This window comes from Poecilia mexicana, unplaced genomic scaffold, assembly GCF_051168715.1.
Source record: "Poecilia mexicana isolate PSO_F unplaced genomic scaffold, ASM5116871v1 scaffold_2, whole genome shotgun sequence".
Taxonomy (NCBI): domain Eukaryota; kingdom Metazoa; phylum Chordata; class Actinopteri; order Cyprinodontiformes; family Poeciliidae; genus Poecilia; species Poecilia mexicana.
This window is the reverse complement of record NW_028263371.1, coordinates 42,590,069-42,604,436: the sequence shown is the minus strand read 5'-3', so window position 1 is coordinate 42,604,436 and position 14,368 is coordinate 42,590,069. Positions and strand designations below refer to the sequence as shown.

At 39.7% G+C, this 14,368-nt stretch overlaps 3 protein-coding genes across 3 annotated transcripts in view; 2 read left to right on the top strand and 1 right to left on the bottom strand.

Moving 5' to 3' along the window:
* The window catches only part of osbpl6 (oxysterol binding protein-like 6), a 42,678-nt gene extending 34,886 nt beyond the window's left edge, over positions 1 to 7,792 (bottom strand). The window contains exon 1 of the mRNA XM_088001088.1: positions 7,512 to 7,792. The gene's annotated coding sequence lies outside the window, so the exon portion shown is untranslated. The remainder of the gene's footprint in view (positions 1 to 7,511) is intronic.
* A 1,644-nt stretch (positions 7,793 to 9,436) lies between these two features.
* Positions 9,437 to 10,824, top strand: LOC106910161 (cytochrome c-b). Its single transcript, XM_014976742.2, has 3 exons — positions 9,437 to 9,595; positions 10,079 to 10,255; positions 10,351 to 10,824. Exons 2-3 carry the CDS (start codon positions 10,084 to 10,086, stop codon positions 10,494 to 10,496), a joined length of 318 nt encoding a protein of 105 aa, XP_014832228.1. The 5' UTR covers positions 9,437 to 9,595; positions 10,079 to 10,083; the 3' UTR covers positions 10,497 to 10,824.
* Positions 10,825 to 11,998: 1,174 nt separating this feature from the next.
* The window catches only part of pde11a (phosphodiesterase 11a), a 40,258-nt gene continuing 37,888 nt past the window's right edge, over positions 11,999 to 14,368 (top strand). Inside the window, exon 1 of the mRNA XM_088001070.1 lies at positions 11,999 to 13,809. Coding sequence (XP_087857196.1) covers positions 13,018 to 13,809 — 792 coding nt within the window. The 5' untranslated portion in view covers positions 11,999 to 13,017. The remainder of the gene's footprint in view (positions 13,810 to 14,368) is intronic.

The following is a 14,368-nucleotide window of genomic DNA, read 5'->3' as shown; positions in this document are numbered from 1 at the left end:
GGCTCGGCTAGCAGCGGGGAGTCCCCGTTTTCATCATTAGTCATGGCACATGCTGACATCCATAACACTGCCTGCAGGGCTGCTGTGTAAATTGCCTGAACTCTTGGCAACTCCACATGTACCTATCGAAAAACAAAAAGCACACATTTAAACCACCCCCTTTCTTTTCCTACAGAAAAGATTAAATATAATCACATTTGGTCTTTTAATTTTGCTAAATAGTACGCCTTTCTGTCACTGAATGATTATCAGGGTGCAGCACAGACATCTTCAGAAATAATATCTATTATTAGACTGGCTTTATCCACTGCACATTATAGTTATTGCTCAGACATATTTTTGTTCTTCATTTTGCTGCAACATGAAGCTAAAGACATATTCCAAAGTGTTTCCACTGATAGCTGTACTGTATGTCAAACTAATAGGCAGTGATGAGTCTTGTCATCAGCAGCCTGTGTTCATCCAGTGGACAGATACTGGTGTACGCCGCTTCAGAGCACCCTGTGGTTTTAACTGCAGGATGTTTTGGTTAGGCTCTCCCGTGTATGAGGAACCTCCCCTGAGTCCGCTCAGCAGCACTGAGCATGCTCACATGCGACTGTGCAGCTTTCTCATGCACTATAATCTATAATTCAGCTCCTGCGATAGCGTCATCATCCCCACTCTGCCTTGTCTTAAGCCAGCCAGGGTGTAAGCCACTGTAAGACAAGGCGCTAAGTCGGTTCACACAATGCGTTGCCTATTTAACACATCCGCTCTCCTTGACCTAGTAAGAAGCAGAAGTGGCATGTGCTTTCAATCTAAATTTCACTCTTCCGATGCATTATTAATCACAGTAAGTACAACCTATAGTTTGCAAGCAAAAATCAGTGTGTACTGTCAGTAAACGTTAATGACATTTAAGTTACGGCCACACGTCTTTCAGGATATGAAAAACAAAACTGGATGTGAAGCGACTGCAGCAACAGTGAAGTGAAAACACAATCAGACTATTTGTTTTCACTTCGGTTTTTCACTTTTAATGAACATTTCTAGGCTGAGGAATAACATATGCAAACCCTCTTTGTGACAATAATTTCAAACAGCCACTAATGATTAAAAAAAAATGTAAACTGGAAAATGAAAGCGTTCGGTAAAAGTGTTGTTTTATGAGGCAAACTAAAACAAACTCATGCATAACTGAGCACTGGAAAGAAGAGGTGCCTTGTGTTCACAGCTTTTTCACACGTTGAGACGACCCCTGCTGAACCGATTGCTGTTATATGGACTTCCTCAGTTAATTAAAACGTGACGACCAACTAACCTCCCTCTGCTCTGCTCCGTAGGTTTGCACCACACCATACAATCTCCTCTAATGCAACACTTACAACACTGATCTGACTGATCTTCCCAGCACCGCACAACTTTAGTTTTTACTGTCGTTTGTGTTATATAAATCTATATATATATATATATATATATATATATATATATATATATATATATATATATATATATATATATATATATATATATATGACCTATTCTATGTGATGTGTCTCCCTATTTAACAACATGAAAAACAGAAAAGGGTGCATTCAGCCCCCTTACTCTTTTAACCATAATTAAACACAGTAACCATGGTTCAATCAGTGCTTTTTACTGCACATTTTGAAGTATTGTGTTAGATACTAATGCAACATCATTTTCCAGTACTGTTTACTGAAAATTCAAAATAACATCCTGAATTTCGCAAACAAAACAAAAAAATCATTTTTAAGCTTGCATGAGCCACTTTTTGGATTTAAAAAGGGGAGACGGACATACATCTGGTGAATAATGTGTTAGCCAAGGCTCCCATTCACATCTTTGTCTTTGTCTTACCAGAGGCATGAAAGTCCAAACTTAATTACCATTTTCTTTTTGTGCTATTTTAAAAGTTTGATGAAAATTGGATGGAAACTGTTATGTTCACTTGCTTAGTGTAGCTAGTGACACACTAAACAGGTTTAGCCAACATGGAAGGGATTCCACTTTGGTCATTTTGGTCTACATCAATGTGCATCGAAAAACGAACACTGTGCATGACCCTGAACATAGCAACCCTACAGAAAACGTGTTTGTGGGGACACTTTTTTTGTCAGGGAAGTTGCTCAGAGGCGTTGGGACGATAGATGGAGCTGCTAAACTCGTTAAACTCGTTGCCATCCAGGAGGGATACATGGTAGACGCTGCAAAAGACTTGAGGACATATGGAAGTTCTCCATCTCTCAGAACAGTTATCTAAATGGAGTCTGAACCTAAATCCAATTGAAAATCTTTATTAAGACAGAAAAATTGATGTACAAAGGCATTCTCCACCCAATTTGACTCCATCTAGAGCTGTAATGTTTTCTTCTATTGCAAAAATTATAAACTGAGGTTTTTGTGGCTACAACATGATCAAATGTGGAAATGTTAAAGGGACTTGACTACCTTTGCAAAGCACCGTACTTCAAGCCAATTTCTGGTTTAGCCTCAAATAGATATTCAGTTTTATTTACTGTAAACAGCAACATCACATGCTGAAGCTAATAAAATAAAACCTTTGTCATAAATTTGACAAGACGCCAAAGCTGCTCCATCCTCTGAAAGTTATGGTGGTGCCGGGAAGAGTCCGATCAGGACAGAATGAGTCATGAGCTTATTGTTCTAAATCCAGTCCTCATGAATATGGTCCACTCAGAATGAAGACAAGGCAGGTTGAATGAGTCAGCTATAAAAGCACCGCTAAACCACTTAGCTGAAACTTGAACATCTCTACGCCGACTGATTTTTGCAAGTTCATTTGGACGTCTCTGATTTTTAACACACCCAACTTTTGTACATTGTCCTGAAAAGGAAGAAAAAGCTTTCAAACTAGAAGTACATTGGCTCGCTTTTTATTGATTTTTAATGTTTTCAAGAGCTTTGTGTGAAGCTGACGTTTGCTGCGTTTACAGCCATTGTTCTCCAATCAATAGTACTTATTCTGGTTGAAGATGAATGAGCGTCTGCTTGATGCAAGAGATGTCTTCCATGTGTGATGATAATGACTGAACAGAAGTAAACGGTGTGCAAATCTCACAACAACATCCAGTCAGTTTACTGCCTAAACTCATTTCAGGAGCCAAATTTGGGTTAACAATGCAAATTAGAAATTGTAGGATTTAGGGTGATGTTACACCACTTGTTTAAAGCACCTAGCAATAGCATGTAACAGTATGAGGAAGTGATCCTTTGTGTTTGCATTTTCCAAAACACCTAAAGGTTGCAATGAGATTTTATAGACAAAAATGTCCTCAGAAACCAATGAAATGGTTCTTCTTCCACCAGATATGAACAACTGCGTTTCAGTCGGCTAGAGGTTTAATTGGGCTTCAATTCAATCTAATAACTTAATGTGATGTAGCTGCTCCTTCCTAAGGAAACAGGATGGATATAATAACTTAACCGTTGTTAACAGTGTTTATCTGTGCGTTCGCCCTCATGTTAGTGGAGCAAGACTTCCTGAGAGAAAGCGAGGAAGTGAAGTATTTTAAAACGAATGAGTCTTCTTGCAAAAGTGGGTGTGTATTGCATCAAACATGAAGGCAGGCAGTACAGTACAGGAAAAAGTAGAAGTGGGTCTGGCAATCTGATGTGATAGATTGGTGGGTTACAGGTACCAAGAACCTGGTTTCAATTTATTTTTACAGCTGTGACACATTTTCGTTTATTTCTGAACTTGATATGTCAGTCATTTAGTCTCCAAAGGTGGAACTATTTAAAAACAACTAGTGATGCATGAATTGACATATCAATATCAGGTATTAATATTGCTGGTATTAAGTACAAATCATCTATACATTTCTCTACTCTTTCGACATTGTAAAAAAACGAACACACTGCTCACCTTCCTTTTCTGCTTTAGTCAAACACCCCACAATCCTGCGTTGCGTCTCTATCACTGTCACACGACCAAAAACATACCACATGCCCAACCCTAACAGTACTTCAACTATGCATTGATCTGCAATGCAACATTTACCATTTCCCAGTTGCTAATGCTGGGAATGTAGCTCGACGTATCCCTGGACGCCCCAGCCATCAGTTGTTATGGCGATAGTTTCTGCCTCCTTTAGGGTCTGAACACATCATACCTCTGTTGCTTGTTAAATGCAACATGAACACTGATGGCATTACTCATTACCAACATGTAACATGATGACACTCAGTGGTAACTCAGCTGTGATGGGGGTAGAATGACAGGCGTCCCTGTGTTTTCACCACATACAAGAAACACAACCTCCCAGTATTGACCAGAGCTCCAAAGTGAAACAAGTTTGCTGATCCCACACTCTGTTGCATAATTAAAGTGGGCCAACAAAAGCAGCCTCGTGTCCTTATATTATATTACAGGGTATTAAAGGACAAGCCCTGTCTGACTTTACAACTGGCTAATAATACAAATCAATTGATTCTGACCTTTTACCTAAGTGTAGGATATTAGACTAAATAGATGTAGATTTTGTGTGACGTTTACTAGCAGTGATCAGCACATCTCTTTAAACTAGGCATCCTTTTTTTTTTCTTTAAAACAGCACAGCTGGACAGAGCCAGTTTGTCCCGGGCTGCACATATTACATCATCGAGGTAGAGCAAGGCATAACACATCGAAAGGCTTTTAAGGTACTACCTTTATTTGTTCCCAACATAATAATAAAAAATGGAAAAAAAAAAGAAGGAGTTTGCATCTTATGTAAGGAATCATGTTAACAATTTTAGGTTCCACACTTTATAGTAGGACATGAAAAACCTTTCATACTTTACAATTTTCAATTATAGGGTAAATATTAAAAAACTAGATCCTTTCTATCCTACATAGATGTTAATTAAATGGCAACGATATGTGGCATCATTTCGCAATTCCTTGCAATTCCCTACTTCTTCTACGTAGAAAGAGACTCATACTGACCATAAGTCACTTTGTTAGTCAAATGTACCATTCCTAAAGTCCATCTCCATGAAGCAGAGTTGAAGAAACTGTTCATAACATACTTGTTGCACACTGCCAGTTAGCTGACTGAAAGGAGATGGCTACGTTTTATGCAAAGACTAATTCGGCTGTGATAACACAGATAGTTAAAGAAATTAAAGGAGCTTAACCAACCACTTTAATCTAGTTAACACTATTCTAAAACTACAGGTAGGAAGATAAAAACTGGTGATTAATCTGTTTTGATTTAAATCCACGTTATCAACAACTGACTATAAAACTGTAGCATTTTTTTCTCAAGGTCGTCACATTTTCATGCTGGTCCATAGTTTAAATTGAGGAGGTATGGTTATAACTGCAGCAATTACACTCCACCTACAGGAGACCCTTAGATGAAATTTGTTTTGACCAGGGGTCATAATCTGTCATATTCATAACGAGCTGCTTGCAATAGAAGAAACATCCAATTCTGATGCTGTTACTGAGTATTACAGCGACAGTCCAGGTTTCAGCCTCCCATCATCACAATATCTACTCCACAGGTTCAACATCTCAGTCACTAAATCACATTTCAGATGCATCAAGAGCATCGAAAGCTCATCCAGCTGGCAAAATATATTACTGGCAAGCAGTGTGAATGCATGGCACTTTAAATATAATATCCAACCACAAATGCATCTTAGCAGTCCTGAACAAATGCAACCGCAAACACATTGATATTGTGATTTGATATATAATGCAGATTGGCACTGGGCCACAAGCAGACTGACCCAAAATGGGTATCAGAATCAAAACTACACAAACTGGGTGTAATGTAGGGATGGAGGTGTGGAGTTAGAGTTGTATCACAATCATTTTATTCATTTATTTTGATACTTATAGAAGTGATAATAAAAGTTTTAAACATTATTTAGCATCAATATTATCTTTTGGCAATCTTCTGTCACGGCATACGCCTGTCATACTTTCAAATGCTGACATTTACCAATTCTCTAATGCAACAAACAGCAAAAAAAAATGTGGGGGGGAAGAGGGGCTTCCACCCATCATAAATTGGAGTTTATTGGAATCAAGTTGCAATTATTATCACGTTCATTAGTTTTCCCACTAAAAAACAATATTCCCACTCCCTAAAACTGACCTACACCCCAACAGTCATCCAGTTGGGGTGTAGATCATTACTCCCTCATTTGAGTAACATGTTGTAATTGGTATGGTTGGGTTACAAGAATCAAAGTGTACCAAGGTTTTTAAAAGTGACATTTTCAGAATGGCTAAAATGATCTATCAAACTGATCATCTGGTTTAAACTCCTATTAGTAGATGCCAGCTGACACTGTTGGTCAGCTGGCTGAAAGAAGGCTCCTACATTAATCCCACGCTTATAAGAAATATTCGTCTGTCTCATAGGAAAATATGTAAGGTCTCAAACAACATACACAGACATTTGGCTGGAAATGAACAGAGCACCACCCACCACAGTCAGCACTATGTAGCTAGTTAAACAGCTGAAAACATCCTATTATAATATAAAATGAAATGAATAAATAAATGTTATAGATAGCTGCAACCGGTATGTTGCATACTTGTAGCAGGAGAAGAACCGATTGTTGCTTTATATTGAAAATAACATCACTTTGTACATTTTGTTCAACTTTTTCATGTAAATACAGCAGTGATTTTAATCAAGGTCATCATACTGTAAGATTCTCCCTATAATATAGATCTATGACTGTCTTATAGGCATGGAGGTAGCAGTCTAAACGGCATGGGAACACATTCAGCTGGATGATTCCTCAGCAAGGGCTCAGTAATACATCAGAGACTCAATAATCAATGCCGATCAAAGCAGGATCCATTCAAAGGGAATGTTAGTTACAAACTACACAGAGCTTTTCATACCTCTCCTATCTTCTTGCATTTTTGTGGCTCATGACTAACTGCAGTGTCACTGGCTGACCTTCAGTTAAAAAAGAAGGCTGAGTGATAGTGTGGGATGAAACTTTTTTAAATTAGCTGCCATACAAACACCAAGCAACAGATTGAGTGGGGGTTTTTTGGGGGGGAGGCTATAATAATGGAAAATAATAATCTCTGCTGATTCATTAATAGTTGTGGAACGTGTGTGGGAAATAAAACACAGGACTCGGTTAAAAAAAGGGGGTGAACATAATATAACAGTGACGCATCATCATTACATCATCAAAGTCATCAGTTGGTTGGTCGGCTGGTTACTCCAACATACAGCATCCATGTTTTTATGGATCCTTGATCGTGATGTTTGGATACATACTGCAGGAGTTGTAGCATCCCAGCAGCTGGCTATGTGGTCATGTCTGACCGGTCCGCGCTGATTCACTCAGGATGCAAATACAGAAGGATGAGGAGCTGTGCGCTCAGTCTGAGTGGCTAAATGGAGCACTAAAGCAGCAGCTCTTCATCACAATACCCGATGAAACTGTCACAAACCAACCAAACACAAGCAGTGCTGGTATTTAGGTTGCCATGGATCAGAGAGAAAAGCTTAGTGCCTTACCACAGATGCGCTGTGATGACCATGTCTTTACAGTTCTTGGCGCAGGAAACAATTGAGGGGGTCTTCCTTGACTGGGCAGAGATTCCCCGCTCCTCAGAGACAAAACCTGCTCACACCGGCCTCTCTGCGTGCATACCACACTTTTTTCACATCATAAAGCTCTCGTGCTTTACGGAAGCGAGAAACATTGTGGGAAGTCTAGAGAGAGAGAGAAAAAAGTGCTGTGTTAGTCCGTTTCCTTGAATGCGGGGCTGTGATGCTCAGCTCATCTCTCAACTGCACCCCGGTCGCTCCTCCCTGCAGCAAGATCGGCTTTAGGCGGGAAGAAATGCCCGGAGTGGATCGAACGCAGCCGGGCAGCGAGCGAGCACGAAAACACGGAGGTGGAGTAGTGAAAAAAACTCGGATTGGGAGGAGGTAAGTTTTGTGAGGGGAACAAAAAGAGATCAGGGTCAGGCTATTGAAATTTAACAAATTAAACTTCTGAAGCAGTTGCATTGAAATACTTTGGCTTGATTTTATTATTGGGCTGCATGGTGGAGCAGATTAAACCACTGTTGCTTTATTGGTGAAAAAGATTTTTGGACTTTGTTGCAGCCTTTAGGCCTCGGTCATGAAGGTGCTTGTACATTTTAAGCTCAAGCAACAACAACAACAAAAAAAAAAGTTCAGGAACTTGTAACAAAAAGAGATTATGCACAGACTAAAAATGGTGTGATGACTGAAATCTGAAGCAATTTGGTCAGAAGTCTGGCAGTAGAAGCATGAACCTTCTGCACATGGCATACAGCTCAAGCAGATCATAACAATAATGAAGCCTTATGCATGAATATCTTTGAGATAGTTTAGTTTATAACCAAAAACATGAGCAAAGTTGCTCACTAAGCACAACACAAAACATTAACAAGTAACTTAAAGTCTCAGGCACAGAATACCCCAACGCCTCAGAACGCATCATTATTCATCTCAGACCTTTGAACAGAAAAAAAAATGTGCCTTACGTTACGTTTCTAAATATTATCCAAAGACTCTCCAACTGGCACCATCTCAAATGTCTTGCAAAAAAGTGAAACATTTTTGATTTTTGATTTTGATTTGTGTTTACTTTTAAAAAAAAACAGGAAAATGACTGAACCAGCATCAGATTTACAATCTAATATGACCTATTCAAATTCAGATAATTTTGATAAATAGAAGCTGTTAACCCAAACATTAATTTGTATAGCATGGTAGTGCAAACACCCACATTTTAGTTCCAAGCCAGGAAATATAAACAAGACCAACATTTGGCACTGAAGCTGAAATTGTCTTGTTGCCTGGCAGCAACTCTTAGCACCCATCTGCACAGCCAGAAGAAAGTAACTCAGATTCTTTGTCACAGTAGATTGCAGGTAAGTGCCTTCTGTTTGATGTGCTTGCAAAAAGAAAAACAAAGAGGTCAAAGCAACATTTCATTTTAAAGAGTACTGAGAATTTTCTTCTTGAATTTATTTCAAAAAGTGTTTCAGATTATTGTTTTTGTTCTTTGATTAATGTACTAAACAGTGTTATTTTTTCCTACACTAACTTTATCAAGTTGTCCTATATTTAGTTTTAGATCTGACTCCAAAACAAGTTTGAATTTCTTTATTTAATTCTTTCTTTTTCTGTCTTTCTCAATCTATCTGTATTCATTTGAGCTTAATGTTTATCACTGCAGTGATGTCTATATCAAAAAACTTTGTCTTCCTTTCGTTCTTTCCTTCCACAAAGCTTTACTTTTTCTCTCGAGAGTGTTGTTGCGTGACGTATTTTTGATATCCTGTGGTGTTTTCCGGATCGCATTGGCGCAGAAGAGTAATTTCTCAATGCGAGTTTTGACATATTTGACCTTGTTTTTTTTTTCTTCTTCGTCTTTTGACATTGACGCGGATGATGAAACGTCAGCTGACTGATGACGTGTAATTCTGAGTAACTTTAAAATAAGGAAGCACGTTTTTTTTTCTCAACTCGACAGTCGACAAAACCGGTAGAAGGACAAAAGCCGGGTAGTTAGAGGTTACTGTCACGATACACCTGATTTGACACAACAAATTAACCGAAAGGTAAGACCACGATCCTAAAAAGTTGGGCTTAATGGTTGTTGGGTTTTCTGCTCCGCCTTGTCGAGTTTTCGACTTGAAAAAGCGAGTTAGATCTGGATTTGTCACTTCCTCCCTCCCACAACGTGGCCTGGTACCGGTCTGAGCCTTTTACCATTGAATCAAGCACATTTTAATCATAATGCTGAATTGCTTTCATATTACTTAGTGTTGAAATTAAGATCTTGGTCCTTTATGTTTTATCCCAATGTGCTTAAATAATCGACAACAGCAACAAAACATTTTTGCTGTAGTTTTTGCTGAGTAAATAAGTAACTTAAATATCCAGAAACTCCATAGCTACTTCTTGTTTCATTTTAAGAGCACTTATTAGTTTCTGTTCGTTCTTAAAAAAAAAAAAAAGTAGATTTTGTAACACGTTGGATGTCGCCCCCTAGTGGCATGTCTTGTTAAATAAAATCAAATGAAATGTGTTCTCCTTTCCAGAAATTATGAGCGGGGACATTGAAAAGGGAAAAAAGACCTTCGTCCAAAAGTGTGCCCAGTGTCACACTGTAGAAAAAGGCGGGAAGCATAAAACTGGACCCAACTTATGGGGCCTGTTTGGACGTCAGACAGGCCAGGCTGATGGCTACTCTTACACAGATGCCAACAAAAACAAAGGTAAATACTGTTTAATGTGAATAACAATTAGTTTCTTAATCAGGGATCACACTGCTTGACTTTGACTTTACTTTTGGACTTACTGTAATTTCCAGGAATCGTATGGAATGAGGAGACTCTGAATGTTTATCTGGAGAATCCAAAGAAATACATTCCTGGGACAAAGATGATCTTTGCAGGCATCAAGAAGAAGAACGAGCGCGCCGACCTCATCGCATATCTCAAGTCATCCACTTCGTAAACGAGGATTTCCTCAGCACAGCTTTACCTGTCTTTGTGTCTTAAGTTAAGCAGCTCAGGAGACTCTTTCATTCCAAACTAAGGCAGAGCAGGAACCAACTAAACTGAAATCGAATGTCACATATGCTGAAACTGTTTATGAAATTGTGATAGCTGTTTTTACATATGATAACTTCCTGTTTTAACAGGTATATTTTTGTAATCTAAAATAATGAATAAGTTCTGTGCATGTAGAAGAAAATGAGTTGGACCTCCTCATGATATATTTGTCTTAGTAATCATATTTGTCATTTTGTAATTTACTTGAATAAAATTGACACTAAACATTTTCAGTTTGTTTTTTTCTTTAATAGTAATACAAATCTGTTTTGTGTTGAGTTAAAGGTAAATCATTAACGTTTATATGAAGCCGAGATTGGGGCCTTTCTTGTAATTATTGTAGATCTTTTCATAATCCTACAACAAGGACCAGGGTTGGGAATCACTGAGAGCTGCGTCTAAGCATCATAACCAAACTATTTTAACTGAAACCTGCTATTTTTAGCTGTAAATTGTGCACTTTGGAGGCATGTCATCTGCTAGTGTATCTCCACTGTGTTTTATCAAGTCCAAGGTAGTCATAGTCCTCTTTCAGGTATTTTTAGGGCACTTTATGCTTCCCTCTGCTGATGAGCTTTATGGAGATACAGATTTTATTTTCTAGCTGAACTTGGCACCTGCTCACACGGTTCAAAGTATCTCTTCCTGTCAGGGTGTCACTGCGCTTGAACGCAGTGATGGGCCTGACATAAACCCTACAGATATTCTGTGGAATATTATAAAGAGGGAGGTGAAAATCACCAGTCAACAATGCAGGAAAGCTAAATTAAATGTTTTTGTTTTTAATTTTTTAATTTATTTTATTTATTTTTTTGCCACCTCAGCAGTGCTGGAGACTGACCACCTCCATGCCATGCTGCAGTAATTCATGCAAAAGGACCCCCCCCCCCCAACCAAGTATTGATAGTAATATCTTATACATGGCTTGACTTTATGTATTTAAAGTCTTTGACTGAAGGTGATGCAAGTTTATTAACATTCTGACATTTGAACACAATGCTATCATAGTGCTTAACAGGAAAATATAGGAAACACGTACCTGGATCACATTCAAAAACAAGATATATAAATGACAGTAAAAAATTAACTTGTACCACAGTCCCTGAGAAATTGAATTTTGGTTTTTAGTAGCTCATTATCATAATGAGATTACCAGTCATAAACACTGTAAATAAGTCACTCTGGGAGTAAAGACTCTCTCTCTGTCATACATAAATATATTAGATAATCAGTTGAATAATAACCTCTGTAAGTTAACATGTGTAGATGCCTACCTTTCACATGTGTGGCTTGATCTCTGGCTTTAAAAATCAGAGTAACAGATAAAAGCCACATCATCAGAGTAGTTCTATTACTTGTAGAATACGAGTATATATTAAATGTAGACGGTTCAAATGAGAGAGAAAAGCAGTGCACTCAGAGGCATCACTTCAGAGCCACCGTCTTATCGTTCATATAAACCCCGCAGTGCAACAGCTGGGGTATTGCTCCCTCTGGCGTTCAAACGGCGATTCTGCAGTCTGTTTCAGCGGTAATAATTTACATTTTCTGACGTACTCGCTCTGCCAATAAACGTCGCTGTTACATAACTTAATGAAATAGAACACTGCAGATCAGAAATTTGCGAAAGTAAAGTTTGTGATTTGTGAGAGAGATTCTGAATTTGTAATCTATCTATCTATCTATCTATCTATCTATCTATCTATCTATCTATCTATCTATCTATCTATCTATCTATCTATCTATCTATCTATCTATCTATCTATCTATCTATCTATCTATCTTATAAGTAATGTGCAAGCATTTTCTACACAGCCCAGTGTTATCATGGACGGTGCAAAAAAAAAAAAAAAAAAAAAGTATATTATTTAATTAATTTATGAACATTTTATTTAATTGCCCCCAAATGATTTTTCCTTCAAACTCTCATCATCGACATCACACTTTGTCTCCGTGAGGGAGGGCAACTAGTTCAAATGGCCAGAGAGCCGATCGCTGAGGCAACCCTGAGCTCCCTGACTGTGTGACGAAGCGAGCATCAGCGGGAGCGAGCCAACCACAGCCCGCGTCATCCGCACAGGAGGACACAAACCACGGGAGTGCGCAGTACTGGGGCTGTGTGAGATGTTTCGGATGCTCTCACTACTCTCACTTTTGCCTCTACGGTAGTTTGCGTTAATTATCTCTAATTAGCTGAGCGCAGGGGAGGAAGATGCCGGTGCGCAAAGGGACTCTCCAACCCTCTCCGCTCAGAGAAGGACCTGGATTTGGAGCTCCAGAGGTTTTGCCTGCGTAGCGCATCGTGGAAGTTGTTGCATCTGCACGATTCTCTGCTCTGACCCCGTCGGGTAAATCCTCATAGATGGTATTTCTGTGCGCAATTTCATGGCTTTGGTTCACTGAGGACCATCCGAAGCGCAGACATGGCAGTGTCAAATATGCTGTTCTCTGACGTAGAAAGTTTTCTGGACTCGCACCCCGACCTGTTCGAGGACTATCTGAACAGGAAGGGCAACTACAGCATGGTGGAGAAATGGCTCAAGAACCACCAGGCGAGCAAGGGTCCCGTGGCCGCGGCGGCCGCCGCCGAGCCCCGGGAGGAGAAGGGCAATGCGTGCAAGGACAGCTGGGCGAGCAAGTGCGACGGTCTGCAGCGGAGAGCGTCTCAGAAGGAGCTGCGCAAAACTTTCGCCAGATCTAAGGCCATCAACGTGAACAGGACGTACGACGAGCATGTGAACTCCAGGGCGCAGGAGCCGCTGACCAGCATGAGGAGGAGAGCTCTGCTGAGGAAGGCGAGCTCCCTGCCCCCGACCACCGCGCACATCCTGAGCGCGCTGCTGGAGTCCAGAGTCAACATCCCCCAGTACCCATCCACGGCCGTGGATTTTAAGTACTACCTTAAAGAACACAGCGAAAGGGAGTTCTTCCTCGAACTCGTGAAAGACATATCCAACGACCTGGACCTGACCAGCCTCAGCTACAAAATCCTGGTGTTTGTTTGCATTATGGTGGACGCGGACCGGTGCTCCTTGTTTTTGGTGGAAGGGACTGGCAACAAGAAAACACTGGTGTCTAAATTCTTTGACGTGCACGCGGGCACCACAGTTTTACCCTCGATGAACTCGGATGAAGTTCAGGTGCCGTGGGGGAAAGGGATCATTGGTTACGTGGCTGAGCATGGAGAGACGGTGAACATCCCCGACGCCTATCAGGTGCCTGATCCTTCATTATGAATGAATGCATGCGTGATTCACAGAAAGACCGAGGCAGGAAGGCAGCCCCTTTCCTCCCAGCTTCTAACTTTATGTCTCACATCTCATTGGTGCATCTGAGACAAGCACAATCTTCCGAGAAACACAAAGTAGAGTAATTGTGAAGTGGAAAAATAAAAAAAATAATAATAAAATGTTCTCAACCTTTTTTTTTCTTTTTACAAATAAAAACCTGAGCCAAGTAATGTGCCTATGTATTCAGTCCCAAACAACCCAAAGCTTCATAAAACCGCCTTTTATGACAATTACAGTTACAAGTCGTAGCATACTGCACTGAAATGTTTCTCTGCTCTGTTTTCAATGAAAGATCGCACTAAAGTGAGATCTTCTAGATAGCATCTATTAAAAGTAATTTTCATGTTTGGTCACAGATTCACCATCAAATTTAGGTCCAAACTTTGACTAGACCATTCCAAGTAGCTCTCTCTGTGTCTAGGGTAGTTGTCCTACTGTCATGTGAACTTTGGCCCCAGTCTTAATTATTTTGTCACTCTGATGA

Coding starts and splice junctions, on each gene's coding strand:
- LOC106910161 (XM_014976742.2), top strand. CDS start 10,084: ATGAGCGGGGACATTGAAAAGGGAAAAAAGACCTTCGTCCAAAAGTGT. Junction 10,256..10,350: donor AGATGCCAACAAAAACAAAG/GTAAATACTGTT, acceptor TGTAATTTCCAG/GAATCGTATGGAATGAGGAG.